Source organism: Hirsutella rhossiliensis (assembly GCF_020360975.1).
Source record: "Hirsutella rhossiliensis strain HR02 chromosome Unknown scaffold00003, whole genome shotgun sequence".
NCBI classification, from domain to species: domain Eukaryota; kingdom Fungi; phylum Ascomycota; class Sordariomycetes; order Hypocreales; family Ophiocordycipitaceae; genus Hirsutella; species Hirsutella rhossiliensis.
The window spans coordinates 3,066,317-3,088,436 of NW_025408669.1; the positions used below are offsets into that span (position 1 = coordinate 3,066,317).

The 22,120-nt window shown below is 57.9% G+C and overlaps 6 protein-coding genes across 6 annotated transcripts; 2 read left to right on the top strand and 4 right to left on the bottom strand.

Moving 5' to 3' along the window:
- Positions 1–161: 161 nt before the first annotated feature.
- HRG_03366 (uncharacterized protein) lies at positions 162–587 on the bottom strand (the record flags this gene model as incomplete). The annotated part of the gene is made up of 1 exon (XM_044861837.1): positions 162–587. The coding sequence occupies one exon, from the start codon at positions 585–587 to the stop codon at positions 162–164; it is 426 nt and encodes a 141-aa protein (XP_044722863.1).
- Positions 588–1,867: 1,280 nt separating this feature from the next.
- On the bottom strand, positions 1,868–3,871 carry HRG_03367 (PIF1-like helicase domain-containing protein; the record flags this gene model as incomplete). Its single annotated transcript, XM_044861838.1, has 5 exons — positions 1,868–2,801; positions 2,858–3,231; positions 3,274–3,308; positions 3,410–3,563; positions 3,665–3,871. The coding sequence occupies 5 exons, from the start codon at positions 3,869–3,871 to the stop codon at positions 1,868–1,870; spliced, it is 1,704 nt and encodes a 567-aa protein (XP_044722864.1).
- Positions 3,872–9,444: 5,573 nt separating this feature from the next.
- Positions 9,445–13,022, bottom strand: HRG_03368 (ATP-dependent DNA helicase PIF1; the record flags this gene model as incomplete). The annotated part of the gene is made up of 7 exons (XM_044861839.1): positions 9,445–10,040; positions 10,112–10,204; positions 10,262–11,074; positions 11,134–11,149; positions 11,211–11,346; positions 11,403–11,565; positions 11,708–13,022. The coding sequence occupies 7 exons, from the start codon at positions 13,020–13,022 to the stop codon at positions 9,445–9,447; spliced, it is 3,132 nt and encodes a 1,043-aa protein (XP_044722865.1).
- Positions 13,023–15,986: 2,964 nt separating this feature from the next.
- On the top strand, positions 15,987–17,050 carry HRG_03369 (uncharacterized protein; the record flags this gene model as incomplete). Its single annotated transcript, XM_044861840.1, has 4 exons — positions 15,987–16,456; positions 16,522–16,793; positions 16,858–16,914; positions 16,965–17,050. 4 exons carry the CDS (start codon positions 15,987–15,989, stop codon positions 17,048–17,050), a joined length of 885 nt encoding a protein of 294 aa, XP_044722866.1.
- A 1,189-nt stretch (positions 17,051–18,239) lies between these two features.
- Positions 18,240–19,465, bottom strand: HRG_03370 (PIF1 protein; the record flags this gene model as incomplete). The annotated part of the gene is made up of 2 exons (XM_044861841.1): positions 18,240–18,671; positions 18,722–19,465. 2 exons carry the CDS (start codon positions 19,463–19,465, stop codon positions 18,240–18,242), a joined length of 1,176 nt encoding a protein of 391 aa, XP_044722867.1.
- A 216-nt stretch (positions 19,466–19,681) lies between these two features.
- HRG_03371 (uncharacterized protein) lies at positions 19,682–20,539 on the top strand (the record flags this gene model as incomplete). The annotated part of the gene is made up of 1 exon (XM_044861842.1): positions 19,682–20,539. One exon carries the CDS (start codon positions 19,682–19,684, stop codon positions 20,537–20,539), a length of 858 nt encoding a protein of 285 aa, XP_044722868.1.
- Positions 20,540–22,120: the final 1,581 nt, after the last annotated feature.

Sequence of the window (22,120 nt, forward strand, 5' to 3'; positions counted from 1 at the left end):
TTCCAGTCCCTGATCTTTATGCCCACTTGCTCATCCTCCGTGCGATAAGTCACTTAGAACCTCGCCTAATTACAAGGTCTTCTAAGCCAGCCAACGCGAGTAGTCACGACAAATTATATCGCCTAAGACTCTTCACGAACTCTCTAAATACCTTATCGGTATTAATTGGCAGCTTCCACGGAGCGGCGGTAGCCGCCAGCAGGAGCGTCGTCGTTCCCATGGTGCTTCTTCTTGCCATGGGACTGCTTTTTCTTACAGCCATGGTCGGCCGCTTCCATGGAGCGGCGGTAGCCGCCAGCAGGGGCGTCGTCGTTCCCATGGTGCTTCTTCTTGCCATGGGACTGCTTGTTCTTACAGCCATGGTCGGCCGCTTCCACGGAGCGGCGGTAGCCGCCAGCAGGGGCGTCGTCGTTCCCATGGTGCTTCTTCTTGCCATGGGACTGCTTGTTCTTACAGCCATGGTCGGCCGCTTCCACGGAGCGGCGGTAGCCGCCTTCGTACTCCCCCAGGCTAGTTTCCTGAGTGGGAGCGGCAAAGATACTAGTGGCGAGGCATATGGCGACCAAAGCTCCGGTGGCGTACTTCATCGTGCCGGGTTTGATCAGGTGATGGTAAAACGTAAGGAGCTCAGAGTCCTATGTTTGCAAGAAAGTTGAGAGCAAGCGGTTATTAAAGTCCAAATCCAATGCTTAAGCTGTCTTGGTTGAGATAGGTGGTGACATAATTTTTTTTTCCGAAGCGGCTGATGCTCATTATTTATACCCAGAGAAGACTATGCGCTCTATTAACGGACGTCCAGCTCCGACAGTTTTCGCAATAGCGTTAGTAACAGGGAGAATACTCAGAAGAAAGGCTAGTGATGGGGGCTAGAGGGTATTAAGAATAGTCTATCTGTATCGAAGACGCTGTTTAGCGAATAAAGAGAAGATTAGCATCGTCTGGAATGCCGAGGCGAGGAGGCTGCGAGGTCATAGAAGTAGGAATCTTGATTAGCGGGCTATCTAACAGGGCAAAGGCGGAGCCCAATTCAAAGTAATACGTAGCAGGGGATGCAGTATTAGCTGAAAAGGAAAAGGAATGTAATATGAGCTGAAAAGGAATGTATGCCTTGAGGAACGAGGAACGAGTGACGAAAGGATTTTCTTGCCCTGCGAGCCACAACCCCCTTTTGCCTTGAGGAACGAGGAACGAGTGACGAAAGGATTTTGCCTTGAGGAACGAAAGGACTTTGCCTTGAGGAACGAAATTGCCTTGAGGAACGAAAGGACTTTTGCCTTGAGGAACGAAGTGCCTTGAGGAACGAAGTGAGGTGCCTTGAGGAACGTTAGTGCCTTGAGGAACGTTAGTGCCTTGAGGAACGTTAGTGACGAAAAGGTGCCTTGAGGAACGAAAGGACTTATGCCTTGAGGAACGAAAGGACTTATGCCCCACCCGCGGACCTTCCCCCCAAAATCCGCGTGCCTGATTGGTCAGCTTTTCGTTGGCTCTCGCCCGCCGGCGTTCCGTAAAATCTGCCTCTTTGCCTTGAGGAACGAAAGGACTTATGCCTTGAGGAACGAAAGGACTTTGCCTTGAGGAACGAAAGGACTTATGCCCCACCCGCGGACCTTCCCCCCAAAATCCGCGTGCCTGATTGGTCAGCTTTTCGTTGGCTCTCGCCCGCCGGCGTTCCGTGCCTTGAGGAACGAAAGGACTTATGCCCCACCCGCGGACCTTCCCCCCAAAATCCGCGTGCCTGATTGGTCAGCTTTTCGTTGGCTCTCGCCCGCCGGCGTTCCGTAAAATCTGCCTCTTTTGACTTAGCCGCCTCGTTCTCAACCCGATTGGGCTGAAAATAGCCTCTTTCGTTTTGGCCTCCTTGCTCACGTCAGCCGTTCCCGCGGTCAGCCGTTCCCGCGGCGTCCGACGACGTCGTGCCTACCAAGCCTTCCCTCTCTTGCCTCGCGGCGTCCAAGTCGTCGCCGAGCCAGCACAGCGCCTCCCGAACGCTTCTGTCGCTTAGTTCCTCCAGTCTCGCCTGTGCGGCGGTCATCTCCCCGGGGACCCGGTTTCCCACCAGGTCCCTCTCTCGCACCTTCGACACGAGCATGATGCCGTCCAGCGTCGGGCACCGCGATAGCTGCACGTACAGGCTGTACGGGTCGCACTGCGACGGGACGGCGCGTCCGCCGACGTTGGTCGTCCTCGTCCCCCGCAGCTCGAGCGCCACGCGCTCCAGCGTCCCCCCCTGCACTTTGTAATCGGTGCACGCGAAGGCGGCGGCGCACGGCAGGCCCTTGCGGCTGACGTCGTTCTGCTGCCACGGTCGCTTCCGCTGACGCTGGACCCTGACGCTCATGGGCGTCAGCAGGATGGTGCCGGCCGGCATCCCGACGAAGTGGAAGTCCTTGGTCGTCTCCGACCCCAGTATGATCGCCGCCGGCGGCCCGAAGTGGATCGTCATGTCGGCCGAGATCCGATGCCCCGGGTACGCCTTGTCGATGATGACCTCCGCCGCCGTGTAGCCGGCGCCGTTCACCAGCTTCAGCCCCTGGTGAGTGTTGTGGTTCACGACGACCGGCATCCCCGGCACGAACATGAAGACGGCCGGCACCGGGATCGCGCTGTCGTCGCCCTGGTTCAGCATCGTGATGGCCTCTTCCTCGGTCGGCAGGCCGTCCTTCCACTTGTGTTCGGAGAGGAAGATGCGCACCGTCGACCGCTGCTGGATCTGGAACGCCAGGCTCGCCTCCATGTTGAGGTTCCACCGGTTCCTGTTGAGCGGCGTCACCACCGTGATGCCCGTTTCCCACGGGATCCGCCTGCCTTCCCGGTGGCACCTCGAGTTGAGGAGATCCAGGTCCGCGTGGTCCTGCACGCCCGTCGGATCCGCCGCAGGAGCCCCTGCAGCTCCGGGTCGCCGGCGGCGCGCATCTGCTCGTCCAGCATGACGACGGTCGTGAACCGCCTCCACAGCGCGTGCGCCCTGTCGTGCTGGTGGCGCTGCTCGGCCCTGAACGAGCTGTCCTCGTCCCACGAGACGGCGGCGCTCGGCAGCAGGATCGACCGCTCCTGGACCGGGCGGAACTGGTGGAAGTCCCCGCAGAAGAGGACGATGGGGATGCCGCCGAAGTCCCGCCGCGATCCCCGGAGCTGGCAGAGCCGCTCGTTGACGGCGTGCAGCGTCCGCGCGCCGAGCATGCTCACCTCGTCGATGACGAGCACGTCTTTGTCCCGCCAGTCCATCCGGGACTGGCCGTTGACGAACCGCTCCGCCTGCTTCGGCAGCCGCACGCCGTCGACGTTCCTCGCCGTGTTCTCGCCCGGCCCTTGGTCCTTGGTGAAGCCGCAGGCGGAGTGGATGGTGATGCCGTTGACCGCGCGGCGGCGGTCCCCGACGTCGCCGTGACCAGCAGGCGACTCGAGATACCCTTGGCGGCGAAGAGGCCCACGAGTGCTTCGATGACGCGCGACTTGCCGGTGCCGCCCTCGCCGCCGACGAACTGGCAGAGCTGGCTGACGTCGCCTCCGTCTCTTTCCCGCATCGAGTCCAGGTGGCGGCATATTATCGAGAAGGCGATCGCCTGTTTCTTGTTCAGCGTCAACCGTGTTCTTAAGCCTTTCCCAGCCTCGACGAAGGAGGTCGACGGGCCGAGGCGGATTTCCATGCCGGCCTGCGCGTTACCTGCCGTCTCCTCGGCTGCCGCTCCGTCATCTGCACGTCTTCCTCCCCGAAGCCGGTCAGCACGCTCCGCGCCGCTGCGCCGCGATCGGTGCCGTGGGCCGGGGCCATGCTTTGTATGCCCTGGATCATCTTCACCCTCTCCCTGGAGGCGCAAGTCTGCTGCTGTCGCGAAGAACGGCCCATGGTCGAGTCAACCAGGTCACCCATGGGTAGCTAGGGCAGCAAGGGAGCTGATAACCAGGTCTGAACGAGGAGGCTGGAAAGCTCCTCTTAAAAGACTGGAACATCTCCAGTCGAGAGGCTGGGAACCCCCAGGTCCCCAGCCTCCCTGAACACATTACCTTTACTACGAAAGAGGGATATAAATAGGGCTTGGGTTTAGGGCAGAAATGGAGGAGGACAGAGACACGGAATACAATATGACCTTTCTGCTGACTTTCTTCGTGAGAGTTATGAGCCGGGAGAAACAGAGTTTCTGGAACTTCCGTGTGCACAATATTGCGCCTTCAACAGTGCCAGCAGGCACTCCCATTTATCGAAGATCAAATCCATCTGATCACTCATACCTTTATCCCTTTACCCTTCAAATCGCAATGTCGAAGAACACCAATTCCACCCGCCGCACGATTCTCTCAGAACCTCAGGACTGGGATAAGTGGAATAAGGAGCTTCGTGCGAGGGTTGACGAGACCATCCATGGACTAGTATTTGAGGAAGGAACAGTCCCGTTACAATCCCCCGTTCGGCCTACGTTTTCCGAGTTTGCTGCCGGTGTTATAACCTATGCAGGCCTCACTTCGGCTCAGCAGAAAGCTTTCTCGGCAGCCACTTCACATTATGAAAATATGCGTAAGGAATACCTATATGAGAAGAAGCTAATTAAGGAAGCTAGAACGGCAATTACGGAGTCAATCGGCACAGCAAAGATGATTTCGTTGCGTGAGGAAGATACACTTCGTCAATGGATGACAACACTGGAATCTTCAACCGCCCCTACCAAAGGATTTATGACTGAGCGAATCAGGAAGCTTTACTCGAGTCATCTTCGAAGCTACTCAAAGAGCAACAACATCCCTGAGTGGCTTGTCAAATGGGAAGAGATCATACAGGAAGCTATACAGTACTTCCTAATGGAAGTGCTTACTGGCCAGTGGCTGCGAGATATTGCAACAATCATTAAGCCCCTTAGTGATGGCTATGCAACAATCTTCCTTGAAGAGAGCAGGCGCCTTGACGAGGATGCGGCTAGAAAGATGCAACAAGCATTTGATCGACCTGCATATGTGGCAGCAGCACCCGTGGAAGCAGCAGCGGCCCCCGCACCAGGAGTAGCGGCACCAGCACCCGCAGCCTCACCTTCCCGTTGGACGTTCCAAATTGTTGCAAGAAAAATCAGGGAAATTGCGGAACAACAACCGCAAAGAGGAATCAAGCGAGGCGGGGCTTTTCTTACAGATGACCCAATAGACGATTCGGAGCCAGAAGCACAGCCGAAAAAGAAGAGAAAGCGAAAGGAGGATACAAATCCTTCATCTTCGTCTCGAAAACGCTGCCCTGCTTGCGAAAATAGGCACGAGCTTTCAGAGTGCTGGCAGCTGTTCGAGAAAAACAGACCTTCCTACTACAGGAAAACAGCAAGCTACGAGAGAAAGCAGAAAAGGCTCTAAAAGTGACCCCGAGCTGCAGAGGAGAGTCAATGAGATCAACAAAGGTTTGGCTTAGCAACTAAAGCCAGTTGGAAAGATTGTTGGCACAGCAAATCCCGCCTTCGTCTATTCAGCCGATCAGAAACCGACCTCTATAGACTACCCACTCCGTCACTCGACCCTCCTAGACTCGGCGGCCTCCTTACACGTCTGCAATAACCTTTCCCGCTTCCGCTCCTTTAGAAAGGCCAGGAACGAATATCTAGTCACAGGAGACACAGAAGTCCGGATAGAGGGTTACGGAAGAGTCAATGTTACGGTTACAGCTCCAGACGGAACCCTCCGGCAGCTACGGTTAAAACGGGTTGCCTATTGCCCGAGATTCTCAGCCAACCTTGTTTCTTTTCAGTCTCTTCAGGAAGAAGGGATCTACTGGGATACCTTTACAAATCCAACCCAGCTGGCCTATAAGGAAGGGAGGAAACCAATTTGCGTCTTATTCCGAAAGCACCGTCAGTTTGTGCTAGATTTCCAACCTGCAATGCAAGACGACCTCGATGAGGCAGCTTTTAAAGCTACAAAGGCACGAAGAAGGACCTCTCGAGACCCTAGGCCTGTCGCAACAGCTGATTCGGACCTTTGGCACGCTCGCCTCGGTCACCCTGGCCCTCAAGCACTCGAAATGCTTGGCCAACGAAAGGGTATTCGCATTAAGGGCCCAAGGACCGTTGAGTGCGAACCATGCGCCCAAGGAAGGGCCTATAGACAGGTCTCAAGGCGAACCCCGAATAAGGATCGAAGTCATCCTTGCGAAGAAATCTGGATCGACTGGACCGACCTATCCCCTGATTATAAGGGATTCGTTCGAGTGATGTTCATAACAGACGCCTATTCAGGCATGATTTTCCCTACTTTCTCCGGACCTATCAAAACAAACACAACTGGGGGGCACTTAGGGACTTCGTTAGCTGGATGAAGCTTCGATTTGACTATAGTGTAAAGACCATTCGTTCAGACGGAGAACTCTTTACTAAGGCAACTAAGAAGTGGCTTCGAAAGAAGGGTATCTCAGCAGAACCCTCGTCCCCAAACACCCAATCCCAGAATGGAGGTGCCGAGAGATCAGGAGGTGCCCTAATGGAGAGGGCCCGCAAGATGAGGATAGCTGCAAAGCTTCCTCACGATCTTTGGAAAGAGACCGTGGAAGCGGCCTGTTATTTGAAAAACAGGACCCCACGGAATCCAAAAGCCAGACCGGACTTATCAAGACCTTCTGATCAGGAGAATCTGCATCGACAGCTGTGGATGACCCCTTTGGAGCTATTTACAAAAAAGAAGGAACCCGACCACAACCAGCATGCAACTCTTCAGGCGTACGGCTGTAGGGCCTACGCAATGACTGCCAACGCACAGTTGAAGAGGAGAAGGCTACAAAGCTCGATCCAAGAACTCACATCGGCTACCTGGTTGGTTATAGTTCTACGAATATCTTTAGGATATGGGTTCCTTGCTTCGAAGGTTATTTCAACCCGGACGTTACATTCGACGAAAGAACCTTCTTCGACGGCAAGCTCGAGCAACCACCGCTGCTTGCAAATATCGACGAGCTAGTCGAAAAGTCTCTATTCCAGAGGATCAGCAAGTAAATCAGGAAATCCTTGATGAAGAATCCGAGTCTGAGGAAGAAGACCTCTTTGAAGAAGAATCTGACGAGGAGGAGGCACAAGACCAAGAAAAAGCCAACGAGGAACTCTTGCTAACGCCGCCGCCATCTGAAGATGAATTTCAAGCCGTTCTATCAGTATTTCTTCCTGTCGCTACCCCTGAGGGGGTGGGGAGGAAATCTGCGTTAATAAATCCTTCGGTTTCGACTCCTAAGAAGAAAAGAGTTACCTTCTTGGAGCACTTAACGCAGGAGCCACTTGATCATACAGGGATACGCCAGGAAGATCAATTTCAAGACCGATTTCGGACTTCTATCCCCAGAAGATCAGGAATATGCTCCATGGAACCTTCAATGCTGGACGAATCTTCAAGCCAAAGACACAAGGGCCGCATAAGAAGAACCTACCCGAACCGCCAGAGACACAGAAGCAGCTCGAAAGGCACCCTTATAAAGAGGAATTCATCAAAGCTCAGAAAGACCACCTTGCCTCACACGAGGAGATGGGGTCCTTTCTCGAGGTTCCTTGAAGAGGGCTGCCGGCAAGCAAATTCTAGGCTGCAAGTGGGTCTTTATTTACAAGACAGACAAGCACGGGATCCTTCAAAAGTGCAAAGCTCGTCTCGTGGTCTGCGGCAACCAGCAGGAAAAGGGGGACCTTCCTACCCGGGCTACGACCTTAGCCGGGATGTCGTTCAGGGCCCTAATGGCGATTTCGGCAGAATTCGACCTCGAGCTTGATCAAATGGATGCAGTCAACGCCTTCGTCAACTGCCCACTCGAGGACGAGGTAGTCTATATGAGGATGCCTCCCGGATTCGTTAAGCCAGGCAGAGTTCTGCTACTTAGGAAGGCCCTCTATGGCCTACGACGATCGCCACTCCTTTGGCAACAACACCTTACCGGGTCCCTTAAATCCCTAGGCTTTCAGACAGTCCCACAAGAACCCTGTGTTATGAGAAAGGAGCAATTCTTGTCTTCTTTTACGTGGACGATATCATCTGGGCCTATAAGAAAGGAGACCAGGAGGTTGCAAAGGAAGCGATAAGAGGGCTTCAAGCTCGATATCAAATGACGCTTCTTGGAGAGCCTAGGTGGTTCCTCGGGATACACATCCTTAGGGATAGATCTCAACGAACGATTTGGCTGACGCAAGACGCCTATATCGAGAAGATCGCCCATAAGCTCCTAGACCCAAGCAGGCTCGTCTCAAATCCCCTGATACTCCAATGGCATCTGAGGAACTGCTTCCTCAACGAGCCAAGCAGAGAAGGGTTATTTACACAGATTTCTGCAAAAGGTTGGATCTATACTATTTGTGGCTATCTCAACGAGGCCGGATGTTGCTTTTGCGGTCTCTCGACTAGCAAGGCACAACCAGAACCCCGGCGAAATACACCAGCAGGCAGCCGACAGAGTGATCCTTTACCTCTACGCCACACGATCATATGGTATTAGGCTAGGGGGTAACATGGGTCGAAAGGCTGCTGCTGAGATCTTCCTCTGTTCGAGCGATGCAAGCTTTGCGGACAACTCAATCGATAGGAAAAGTTCCCAAGGTTACGTCATGACACTATTTGGCGGACCAATTGCTTAGAGAGCTTCGAAGCAGGCCACAGTCACTACGTCAAGCACAGAAGCCGAATTGCTAGCTATATCAGAAGCTGCAAAAGAAGCTATATTTATTAGTCGGTTGCTGCGATCTCTGCAAGTTCAAATCCCAGAGCCGTTGTTGCTTGAGTCTGATAACACACAAACCATCAGACTGCTTGAAGAAGCTAGTGCAAAGCTCTCTACGAGACTTCGACACGTTGATATCCATCAGCATTGGCTTCGTCAAGAGACTCAACAAGGAAGGATCAAAATCCAATGGGTTCCAACGGCCCGAATGCGAGCGGACGGCCTTACGAAGGCCCTCCCTTTCCAAAAGCTACAAAATTTCCTCCGAATGATAGGGTAGCTGACTTACGGAGCCGATTACAGCGAGAAGCCCGATTGGAACTCCTAGCTGACAAGATCAGAGCCAGCAGGAAAGCAAAACCCCCAACTAGCTTTGCAATAAAGGAGGGATTTCCTCTGGCTTAGCTCAGTAATATTTGGGAGGTCACTTCCTGCCGCGTATACATGGCCCAGCTTTTCGCGAAGGAGTCCTACGGTTCTCCCTTCTTAATTCCGAAATGATGTCCCTCCGTCTAGGAGGCCCTATAAGGCTGATCTAGCTGTTCCCTATGGGGTAGGCTACAGCTAAGGGGGTGTGTCGCGAAGAACGGCCCATGGTCGAGTCAACCAGGTCACCCATGGGTAGCTAGGGCAGCAAGGGAGCTGATAACCAGGTCTGAACGAGGAGGCTGGAAAGCTCCTCTTAAAAGACTGGAACATCTCCAGTCGAGAGGCTGGGAACCCCCAGGTCCCCAGCCTCCCTGAACACATTACCTTTACTACGAAAGAGGGATATAAATAGGGGCTTGGGTTTAGGGCAGAAATGGAGGAGGACAGAGACACGGAATACAATATGACCTTTCTGCTGACTTTCTTCGTGAGAGCTGCGACTTGATGGCCCTGACCTGATCCTGCGGCGGCACGGCGGCCCCGGAGAACACCTGGCCGGGCATGTTGATGTACCTCCCACCCCGTTCGGTCACCATGGTGGCCTGGAGCTCGGCCGTCGAGGCTAGTGCGGATTGTTGGAAGCGGCAGAGCTGCTGCATCATTCCCGAAAGCTCCTGCGATCCCGCCGTGATCTGGTTCGCCCCGGCCGCGCTTCGCACGACGTCAATCAGTCGCGTCGCCATTCCGACGTCGTCCGACTGGTACGCCGATGCCGCCTCGTGATCCGCTTGGCCCTGGCCCTGCCCTCCTCCCCCGTCGCCGGACGAGGCTGCCCATTGCTTGGCGTCTCGCTTGGCGTCCTCGGCGGAACGCCTGAGCAATTGAACGTTGTCGACGAGGCACGAGGTTCTCGGCGGAAGCTGCCCGCGCGCGCCTCCATATGTCGTTGATGTCGCCTCGCTCCTCGCTAAGAAAGGCCTCCCACGGGGTGAACAGTGCAAGATGCTGCACGGCTGCCCTATAACGAACAGAACGGTTTAGCTGCGACGCGTTGCGATCCCCTTTCAACCGCCCGTTTACCGTGCTTACCTGCGATGGCATGATCCTCGTCGTCCTCTTCAAAATCCTTGCTTAGGTACCCGTCAAGGCAGACGACGGCATGCTTCCCGGCCGCCTCAATACCTGCACCCAGTCTTTACCCGCCACCCAGCCGCTCGAACGCCACCTCTCCCCAGGCACCGGAACACCCGTCCTTGCCGACGCGTTGGAGCCTGACGAGCGAAACGTAGTCGTATAGGCATAAGCCTCGTAGGACGTTTCCGCGATGATGGTACGCCTCGGCGAAGCTGATCCGTTCGCCCGCTTCTTCCACGACGACCGACTCATCTACGGACACGTCAGCGACCGCGGTGCCGCTCTCCTGTCGAAGGTGTCGCCACCGTCTCGAGACGTGCCAGTAGAGCACCGACACGTTTAGGTACGCCCAGGCGCTGCTGCTCGTGAACTCGCTTGGGTACCCTAGCAGATGGGCGACGACCTCGACTTGGGACAGAGCCCGCTCCGTGAAGACACGGTTCGCCACTCTCATCAGAAACTGCCGTGTCTTGTTCTTGGTTCCATCATCACCGCCCACGACGCCACTTCCGGCGTCCTCCCCGGCCGAGACGACGGGCAGTAGATCCGCGGCGGCGGCGACGCGCTTCCACGTCGGGTCCTCTACCTTGGTCGCGTAGTTCGTGACGTAGTAGACGAGCGCCGTGGTCTTCCGCTGCGTCGCTATGAAGGAGATGTCGTGGTTGTGGCGGAGCCCCACGGCGATGGCCTTATTCCATCGATTCACCATGGGATGCGTCCTACGGATCCGCAGCACGCCGTCCGGCGAGAAGGCCGTCTTCTCCACCAGCTTCCATGGCGCCTTGAAGCGACAGAGGTCGCCCTTTCGTCCCTTGTCGCCCAGGGAGTACTTGACGCATGTCGGACTATGGGTGTGGATCTGCGTCGCGCCGGCGCAGAAGTTGGCTTCCTTCGAATGCGGCCGAGAACCGCTCGGCACTGTCCAGCAGGGACGAGACATCGGACGTCACCGAACGCCCGCGTGGACGGCGCAAAACCCTCCTGGTCCAGGTCCTGCTTTCCGTGTGTCAGCCTGCATCCTCTTGGCCCATGACCGCGACGCCCCGCCCCTTACCTCGCAGAAGACGCTATCGACATAGCGGACGATCCGCTCGCGGTACGCCGCCTGTTCCTCGCCGTGGGCGTCGGCGAGCATCGAGCCCAGGTGCGCGTTCCCGTGTAGCCAGAGCAGCCCGTGGACGTGAAGGAGCCTCGTTCGTTGGTCTCCACGGCACCGTAATACTGGCTGATGCGCCCGAACACCGACTCCCCCCCTGCATTTACGTAATGCTCGAAGAACAGCGCCATCTCGCGATGGAAGAACATGGCCGAGCTCATCGGGTCGGAGACGGATAGCCGGACCCGTTTGAACGACATATCGAGGCTTCGCAGGAACGCCTCGGCCGCCTCGGGGTCGCGCGTGCGGTACGCTGCCAGCCGGAGCTTCACTGGGTTCGTAATGTCATTTGGGTTGATCGTGAACCAGATCGCGGGCACGCCGTAGCGGACGATGAGCGCCAGGATCTTGTGCCGCATGCTGAGACGGAGCTCGGGACATGGGCTGGCGATAACCATACAGCGAAAGGCTCCTGAGGAGCTCCTTCACGGCGTCGTCGGTCGTCTTGCCTGTGCTCTCCAGCTCGGCCCTGGCTGCCGCTAATCCGTCTGCGGTCAGCGACCGTACGATGCGCTCCACGTTGCCGAAGTTCTTCCTCGTCACGCTCAGCATGCTGACTCGACGGTTTCTCGACCGCACGCCCATGTTGAAGGCGAGGAACGCGAAGATGTGGTGCGTCGCGAACCGGCCGCCGTGGCGTCGCAGCACCGTGTCGGCCCACGTCCGAAGGCTCATGTTCCGGGACGACACGAGGTCCTGCGTCCCCACCTCCGGCTCGCGCGTGTTGGCGCCGCCTCTGCCCAGATGTAGGGTCGCTTCATCGACCGATCGCGGCCCTCCGACGCCAAATGGTAACAGCGTGGGGAAGGTCTTTGCAAAGAAGCAGGCCTCGAACGAGTCGGCGAATTCATCCCCACGGCGAATATGAATGTACGGTTCAGAACCATCGGCATGCCCCGGCTGCCCTTGCCGAGGATTCGACCCCGTTCTCGGGTCCGTGCCGCCGTCGGCTGCGCCGTCGCGGACGGCATCGCATGCGAAGCGCAATTTGTCGACGTCGGCTACGTCGGGCGGTCCGTCCAGCGCAAACATTCCCGACGAGGTCACCTCGTTGATCGTCTTCGCATCATCACCGGTCTCGCCGTCGCTCTGGCCGTGCGCCTCGTGCGCCTCGTTTGACCCTGGCTCGCCGGCCTCGCGACTCGTCCTGCTTTCCCCTTGGTTCAGCAGAGCGAGGACTTCTTCGATCTCTACCGCCCCCTCGTCGTCCATGGCCCGCTCCGTGGGCGGCACGACGTGCGCCGTCCTCGTCTTCTCCCACGCCGACGGCTCGTTCCGCTCCAGGCGCCCGTACACCAACGGCGGCACCCCGTGGGCCGGGTCTCCCCAACTCTCCATCTCCGCCACGTCGATCTCGATCTCGGCGTAGTGTGGGTTGTTCCTCTTCAACCAGATGAGGGCCCTCTCGACGACACGCCGCCTCACCGACAGCAGACCCGACAAGTCACTCGGTGTCGGCCTTACCGCACCCTGCCACGAGACGTGGATCTCGTCCATTACCCGGAAGAGTGGGTGCGGCAGCACCTTCGTCAGCAATTCCTGCACGTTGTTCGGGAACACCGTGATGTGGCCCTTGACGTGCTTGGGATATCTCAACGTCTGCTTCGGGCCGCCTGAGACGTTGTACCTTGTGACGAACCCATAGCACGAGTTCAGCGCGATCAGCTTCTCCTCCACCGGCGTCAGGCCCTTGAGCTCATCCGGGAACATGTGCTCGCAACCGAGGCAGCTATGAAGACGCGCCGCCGGCGACAGCCCGCCGCGCGCCAATTGTCGAAAACACTCCGCGCAGACCGGGACAGATTCACCCTCGCGAAAGCAGCCGCGGCACGCAAACGGCGAGCTCCCGCCCTTGCAGATGGGACTTGACCGCCACCGGTCCCATGATATCTCCCTCAGCTCTTCTCTTGCGCGCTTCCGGTAGCATAGCATGCACGTCCGTATCGGCAGCGTGTCTACGTCATGGAATGCCCGATAGAAGCCTCGCACCGTTGATACCCTCCTCTCGTCCGATACTGGTATGCACCAGGTTTGCTCGTTGGATAGCCTCTCTTGACGGCGAATTCCTCTTCAAGGTAACGTAAGACGCTGGCCAAATCTTCCGCCTGCAGCTCACTCCTCCTCTGCCTCCGATGACCGACTCGGCTACGTTTCGGCGGGAGCTGGTCTCGGTCGGGCTGGCGGATCCGCTTCCTCTGTTCCACGGGCGGCGAAGACGTCGCCGCCGGCTCGACTCGCCTCGGCCGATCCTCTTCTCCCGCCGCTGCCTGGCGTGGTGGCCGTGATGCCAAGCGTCCGGATGACTGTCCATCTCCTGCTTCATCTTCCGTCTCTTTGGGTTGGATTGGCTGAACGAAGGGCTCCTTGGCGGCCGTGGATGAAATCCCGACCGTCATTGCCGGCCAATCCTGCCCTGCCTGGCGTGACGGACGTGGTGATGACCATCCGGATGACTCCGCGTCCCCTACTCCATCTTTCGTCACTTTGGCTTGACTTGGCTGGATGAAGGGCTCCCTGACGACTCTAGGCGAACCCCCAGCAGCACCCGCCAGCCGATCCTGTCCTCCTGGGCCAGTTGAGTGTCCGTCAGGGGGTGGCATATTTCCGGCCGCGTCCCCGATCTCTTTAGGCTGTTTGGGTTGGGGTGAGTGCTGGCATGCGTCTTCCGGCCGAAATCTTAGCCTGACAGTCGGTCTTCCCCTCCTATGCTCCCCCGCCACGCCCGCTGCCCGCTCGACAAGACCTCTCAGGGTTATCTGTGCGCCATCGCTCGGTGACCTGGGCCTGACCGTCTCGAAGCCACCCCCAACCGCAACGGACGATTCACCGATGCCTGACCCTTCGTTTCCCCTGACAAAGGCCTCCGGCCTGTCCCGCACGTTTATCGATGCTGAACGTGGCGCTTGGCCTCCCTCCAAAGTGGCACCATCGACGCGCGTCGTCTTCTTTCGCGGCCAACCGCCTCTCCGACTTCCCTTAGGCATCGCTCTTTTCACTCCTTCCGCTTGTTCCCTTCGCGAGCCTTCCTCGGACGCCGGCACCGGCTTCGCCTCGATTGGCCGCAGCCCAAGTGCCCCGCCAGCTTGACTCTCATGGCCTAACGCCCGCCTCGGCCCTTCCTTCGTTGCGCTCGGTCTCGCCTCCGCAATGCTCCTCGTTATAGCGACTGCCGCTGGCCCGACGTTAGACCCGCCCTCGTCCGGTGGAGCTATGTGTCCGGCCGCGTCCCCGATCCCTTTGGGCCGGATGGGTTGGGGCGAGTGCCTGCTTACGCCCTTCAGCCGAAATCTTATTAAACGTGATGCTTGCCCTCCCTCTGAAGTGGCACCATCGACGTGCGGCAGCCTTTTTCCCAGCTGACCGCCTCGCCGACTTCGCTGAGGCAACAATCTTTTGAGTGCTTCTGCTGCTTCCCCTCGTGAGTTCCCTCGGACGCCGGCGCCTTCTTCGCCTCGATAGGCCGCAACCTAGGTGCCGCGCCCGCTTGACTTTCGTCGCCCGACCCCCGATTCGGCCCTGTGTCCGTTGCGATCATCCTCGCCTCCGCAATGATCCTCGTTGCAGCAGCGGCAGCTCCACTGTCTCCGGTTCACCCTCTCCTACCACCGACCTAACGTCGCCCCTAGGATTCTCCCCCAAACTTATATTTCCCTTACGGTAAGGGTCTGCGAACAAGCGAGGAATTACGAAGCCTTCGCCCGAGGTGTGATCCAAGGCCACCCCGCTTGCAAGCGATGGCAACCTTATGGTCTCGATACCATGCAGGCAACACGGCAGTACCTGGTCCGGGAGAGGCCCCTCCCATCTTTCCCCTTCTCCCCCTCCTTCCCTACCTTACCGCCATGTGTCTATCCCTACGGACGGCCTTGACCAGCCCTAGCCCAGGCACTGATGCTGCAGCTCTATCTAGCGCGGCCTTCTCCTGGTCGACTCTCCTTGGCAGCTCCCTATTTGACCGTTGCCAAAGGGCGTCCAATCGGGCATTATACTAAGACATTCTCCTTCCTTGGTATCTCTTACCATCCCCGCCGCGCCGAAACCAGGAATCGCCCTGCCATCCGGCTCCGCTCGCCTAGCACGGTGGTTTTTAGGTCCGTCTTGCCCGACCTTCCCTGTCAACCCTATCCGCGACCTTCCTTATAGCCGCTCTCCGTGCGCTTGTTTATATTATATGATGTTCGGTCGACTTCTTCTACCCCTACTGAGGACGGCATGCTAGTCATCATACGGCAAGGCGAGGAAGGCCGGGACTCGGTTCCGTGTGTCGACCTGGCTTGCTTTATCCCCCTATCTTTCGGCCTTCCAACACGCCCCTTGTGCATGTCCTTCCGCAATAATGTCCCCCTTTATGCATTGGGCCTCTATTCTCCCGGACTTTCCGGGCTTCCTCTAGACCTATCGGCAGACGAGTCTGCCGACAGCCCTGCCGGACTCTTGAGTCCGCGTCACCTGGTGCCTGACTGGAGCCCAGCTTCGCGACACCACTGCGTATCCCTTCGACATCTAGGCAAACACTTGCCGTGGCAAAACTCCTCACATTTCCCGGCCAATCTATATCACCCTTGGTTCATTCTACGCACGTTTACGCTCGATCTCCTCCTTACTCCGCTCTTAACGCTAGGCAGCGGTCGTTCTACGGGGCGCGACGAGTCTATCGACCTGCCCAGGTGCACGATGTCTTCCTCTCTACATCCTACCGACCTGCCCGCACCGCACCTCCGAAAGCCGCTCGATAGCCAAACCGGCGCTGGCGGTGATATGTCCGTGATGCTTTTCGTCCAAACCGACTGCCCCGCCAGGTTTGCCCACCTGGACGAACACCGCATCAAGGGACTTAACGCCGAAGCCATGGCCCGCGTCTTGCTGCCTCCGCCCGCGTGGCTGCTCACAGCGGAATATGCGCCCCTGCGGTCGGGTGCCGACAATTCCCCAACCTCCGTCTTCTTTAGCCTTAACCTCTCGATTTACGGCCAGTCCATTCTTGACACCGACTGGACCGAGCAGTGGTTCTTTATGAACGGCCGCGTCCACCCCTACGCCCTTGCGTGGGAGGTCGAACAGCGCGACGGCCTGGAGTCTGACACGGGCGGCACCGTTCTCTATACCATGCCCGCCCTCGTCGTCCGCGACCAGGGCTACCAGCCGTAGGCCGGGTCCCATTCCCCCGCGCGTGGCAGCGAGGAAATGGGTAGCTAAATCTGTCCTAAAGCGTTCTTCCTAGGCTCTTTGCCTCTATGGACGACTTCCCCCACGTCCCGCCTGTTGTTTCCTTCACCGGCCTCGTCGTCGGCACCGGCCACTCCCTGCTGCGGAGGGACCTGCTGCCAGGCCTAGACACCGCCCAACTTAGATGTTGCGGCTTCGTCCTCCTATCTACCTACGTCGCCCCGGGGAACCCGGATAAGATCCCCTTTAAGGGCTTCCACCCCTTCCAGGCCTTCGTCATCTTCCCTATTCACGCCAACCCCTGGGCCGTCCTATGTAAGAAGATGGCCGAGAGGCGAAACTCTTCCTTTCAGCCTAATGTCCCCCTTTACCTGCACAGGCAAGGTCGCTGGCCTGCTGGACCACGGCGTCATGGTTCACCCGCCGGGCTCTGACCGTGACTTTGTTTTTATAGTCGTCCCGGATTCCTGGACTTTTCTCGACAAGTCGTCCACCTCTATGGCTGCGATGACACCGCTACCCTCTACGCCACCAAAACGACAACAGTCCTCCGCTTCTGCCGCTTTTCATAATATGCGCGCTGCCTCTATGTCCGTGGTTATCCCTAGCACTCTCCCAATTAGTCCTCCGTCCTTAGCCGCGGCTGCGCTTCGACTTGCTCCCCACGCCGCCCCAAAGCGCCATTATCCTGAACCTGCCGATACGCCGACGAAGCGACCGTGCCTGACGCAACAGGCCTCTGTGCCTTCTTCTTCCCCTATCCCTGGCCCCTTGGCTACTCAATCCTTCTCGGTCTCGGCTGTCTCATCCATTCCCGACCCGGATGTATCATCTAAACAGGGTCCCGCCTCGGGAAACCCGCCCCTTGATTCGATTGTCGCCCACCCCGTAGCCTCACCGGCCCGCCCGCCTCGAAACCGTCACCCAGCTAAGAGAACGATAGATATAGAATAATAAGGCAAGTTTACTGTCGGCTGGGATTGCTTGAACAGCTCATGTTAGTTGACCTTTATTTTATCTACTCTTATATTACTTGATAGAGGCCTTGACCTGGCACATTATGTCGTGAATCGTCACTTACACCTACCAAACTAAACCTCGTCCCTTCGTATATCGTCCTAACTTCCTATCACCCCTCCCAACTTTGAGTCTTTCCTGCCTCCCCCTTTCCTACCTTGAGTCTTCCTAACTTTCCAACCTTAGCTTAAAGTCTTTTTCTTTCTTTCTAACTTCCCCCTCTTAACTAATCTTAAATCTTCCTAGCTTCCCTTTCTGAGCTTGGATCTTTTAGCTTGAGTCTTTCCAAACCTCCCCTTCCAACCGCAAGTCTTTCCAACCGCAAGTCTTTCGTTCCTCAAGGCTCTTTGCGCAACCCTGCTGGGTTGCCTTCTCCTGTGACGAAAGGTTCTTGCCCTGCGAAGGTATGGGCAAAAATTTCCAGCCCTCTTTCCAGCCCTCTGATTCGCTGTGTCTGCGTGGTCCCCTGATTCGCTGCCGTCTACGTGGCCCTCTGATTCGCCTTCGTTCTTGCCCTTGGTTGGATATGTTTTTCCTCCCCTTTAAGGCGCTTTGAGGCGTCTTCCTCATTGGTCTTTGCTCCCTTTTCGACCTCTTTGGGGGCTTCCTTCTAATTGGTCCATCTAGTGTATGGTTTGGCTGCTGGCCTTGTCGTTCTCCTTATCCTTCCTTTGTGCTATCGCAATCCTCTAGGACATGCCTTCCCTCGCCTTAAATATATTATGACCCCAGTGCCGCCCACCTTTAGCCACGGAGCAGGCTGCCTGCCTCCCGTGTCGTCTGCCTGCTTAGCTCCTCTAGCCGTGCCTGCGCCGCCGTCATCTCCTCTGGCACCCGGTTCCCTATGAAGTCCCGCTCCCGCACCTCCGACACTAGCGTGATGCCGTCGAGCGTCGGGCACCGCGAGAGCTGTACGTAGAGGCTGTAGGGGTCGCACGGCGACGCCACCGCCCTGCCCTCGACCGTCGCCGTCCTCGCCCCCCGCAGCTCGAGCGCGACGCGCTCTATCGTCCCGCCCTGCACCTTGTAGTCGGTGCAGGCGAAGGCCGCGGCGCACGGCAGGCCCCGCCGGCTGACGTCGTTGCGCTGCCACGGCCGCTTCCGCTGCGCCGTGATCTTCACGCTGATGGGCTTCAGCAGGATCGTCCCCGCCGGCATCCCGACGAAGTGGAAGTCCTTGGTCGTCTCCGACGCCAGCACGAGGCCCGCCGGCGGCCGAAGTGCACCGTCAGCTCCGCCGAGACCCGGTGGCCGGGAAAGGCGCGGTCTGGGATCACCGCCACCGCCGTGTACCCGGCCCCGTTCACCACCTTCAGCCCCTGGTGCGTGTTCTGGTTTACGACGACCGGCATCCCGGGCACGAAGACGAAGACGGCCGGCACCGGCGTCGCGCTGTCGTCGCCCTGGCCGAGCATCAGCACCGCCTCCTCCTCCGTCGGCTCGCCCCCCTTCCACTTATGCTCGGATAGGAAGACGCGCGCCGCCGTCTGCTGCAGTACCTGGAACGCGAGCGCCGCCTCGAGGTTGAGGTTCCAGCGGTTCCGGTTCAGCGGCGTCACCACCGTGACCCCCGTCTCCCACGGGATCTGCCTGCCGGGCTGGTAGCACCTCGAGTTGAGCAGCTCGAGGTCCGACCGGTCCTGCTCGCCGCGCCGGATCCGCCCGAGCAGCCGCCGCAGCTCGGGGTCGCCGGCGGCGACATGACCATGATGTTCTTTGCCCAGCCCGACTGCCCCGCGAGGTTCGCACACTAGGATGAGCACTGTGTGAGGGGCCTTAACGCCGAGGCTATTGCCTGTGTCCTTCTGCCTGTCCCCTCGTGGCTGCTGGCGGACGAGTATGCTCCCTTGAGGGCAGGGCACAGCGACGCCAACCCAACCCCCCTCTTCTTCAGCCTCAACCTTTCCATCTACGGCCAGCCTGTCGTCAACTCCAACTAGTCCGACCAGTGGTTCTTTATGTCTGGCCATGTTCATCCCTTTGCCCTCACCTAGGAGGTCAAGCGCCGTGACGGTCTTGAGGCTGATGCCGGGCAAACTCTCCTCTATACTATGCCCGCTCTCGTCATCCGCGACCAGGGCTACCAGCCGTTCGCCTTGCCTGTCCCCTCCCCTCTCTAGTCCCGGCTGATTTCTTCCCCGGGTGTCCTCCCGCGCCCCTTGACGTCTGACGCCGACTTCCCGTCCATGTCTCCCGTTGTCTCCTTTCGCGGCGTCATTGCCGGCTCTGGCCTCGACCTCCTCCAAGCCGATCTCCTACCCGGCCTCGGGCCCGACCAGCTCCGCTGCTGTGGTCTTGTCCGGCTGACGACCTATATCGCCCCCGGCGTCCCGGAAAAGGTTCCCTTCAAGGGCTACCATCCCTTTCAGGTCTTTGTCATCTTTCCCATCTATGCTAACCCCTGGCTTGTCCTGTGCAAGAAGCTGGCCGAGAGGCCCACCTCTCCCTTTCTGCCTGGCACCCCGTTTACCTGTTCCGGCAAGGTCGCCGGCCTTCTCGATCACGCCGTTATGTGTGGACCGCCCGGCTCGGACTGCGATTACGTCTTCGTCGTCGTCCCGGATAGCTGGACATTTCTTGATAGGCCCTCTGCGGCGGCTGCTGCCTCCGCATCCCCCCTGGCCGCGCCCCACGGGCGTCAACCTTCTTCTGCCTCGTCTGCATTCGACCTCGTCCGCGCCGCCTCCTACTCGCTTGCCACGCCCCCGTCGACCGCACCGCCCACGCCTTCCAAGGCCCCAGCACCGGCTGCCGCCGACCCTGTGACGCCGCCGCCCAAGCGCGCCTGCCCGGGCGCGCCCGATACCCTGGCCAAGAAGGCCCGCCTCTTGCAGCAGCAGCAGTCCCTTTCTTCTTCCTCGTCCAGCACTGCTGGCTCCGCCGCCCCCTCCTCCTCGCCCTTGCTGTCGGCTTTGTCGTCTAGACTGGCCGGCGACCCTCCTGCCCCTGCCCCGGCCTCCGGACCGGGCTCTCCCCTCGACTCTATTGTCGCGAGCACCTCTGACCCACCTACCCGCCCTCTGCGCCATCGCATGCAAAAATAAGCCTTATACCTGAATATCGTTGCCATCTACTCCCATCGCTCTTACTAGGCATAACCTATATAATCTACTATGGTCCTTTTTGCTATCATCTATCACTATAAACTCATTTATACTATCTTACTTTATATAAGAGATTATCCGCCCTTCCTTTGGCCCTGTACTTCTGTCTGCCTTCCCCATTTCCGCCACCGTGTCTTGCATTTCCTGCCTCATTGTTATTTCGCACTCTTCTTGGCCACAAGACCACGACACGACCACGAGGACAAAGGGGGTCTCTGCGTGGAGGAACGACATTGGGCTCTGCAGGATATCTTTGGCCAGCTTGCTGCAGCTCTCGCAGTATGCCTCTGCGGCCTTCCGACATGCTGCCTCGTGCTCCCTTAGAATCGGCCCTATCCATTGTAAAAATCGTCTACCGTCTTCGCTACTCGGCTGAGCTCGCCCTGCTTGCGTGACGAGTGTCTCCGGGATGCTATGCCTGTATTCAAGCTCTGTGGCCCCAAAGTCGCACCATAACTTGACGGATATGGTCCGGGTAGCCATAGTGTCGTTGTTTTCTTGCCTGGTAGATTAGCGGCAAAGATAAACGCCTCTGCTCCTCTCCCCCATTCCTTCCTTTATGCTTCTCTTGTGGTCTTTTCCCTCATTTACCCCGCACATGTCATCGCTGCTTTGCTTGCCTTGTTGCTTTTTCTGCCCATTCCCGCTGCAGGCACGACGCCCCAGGCTAGGCATAACCTTAAATCGCCGCTTGCTACTGCGTGGACATGACTTCCTGCATGCTTTAGTCCCTGACGCTACCGCCTGCCTTCTTTCCTTCTCATCCTCTGGGTTTTTCACTCTCTCACTTCTAACCCAGTCTTCCGTCTTCGTTCCGAAAGGCCTATTGCGCAACCCGTGCGGGGTTGCCTTACCCGTTAATCAGAATAAGTTTCTCACAACCAAGCCCACGCTCTCTTTGCACAGGCATGGATCACGAGAGTTCATTAGTGGTCTAAATATCCTCCTGCTTGGCGACTTCTTTCAGTTCCCCTGTGCTGCAGAAGCGTCTTTATTACGACAAGGAGGTGCAAGGAGTAGAGATCAAGGGCAGGAATGCACATCGACGCTTCGACAAGACGGTTTTCTTGACGGTTGCCCAGCGCGGCAAAGAACAGAAGGGGCACATTTCGCACGGCCCTCGATCAATTGCGACTGCACCGTCTATTCCAGGAGTCCTGGAAGCTCCTCTCCAGCCGCGTGCAGACGAAGCTGGACAATCAGGAGGTGGCCATGTTCGTCAATCCCCTACGAGTATACGCCACGAAGACAGGGTTAACGAGTATAAGAACTACCACCTCGACCGCCTAGGCCGGCCTGTCATCCAGGTCATGGCTATGAGCGTTGGTGCCGGTGCTGCTGCTGCTCCTGACGACAAGGCAGGCAACCTTGCGAAGCAGAGTCCCGTATGCGTTGGCGCCCGTCTGATGCTGACGTCCAACCTTTGGCAGCCAGTTGGCCTCTGCAACGGCGCACGTGGTACAGTGTACGATATCGCCTGGGCGCCTGGAGCTGACCCCATGCAAGACCCTTCCTGCGTGA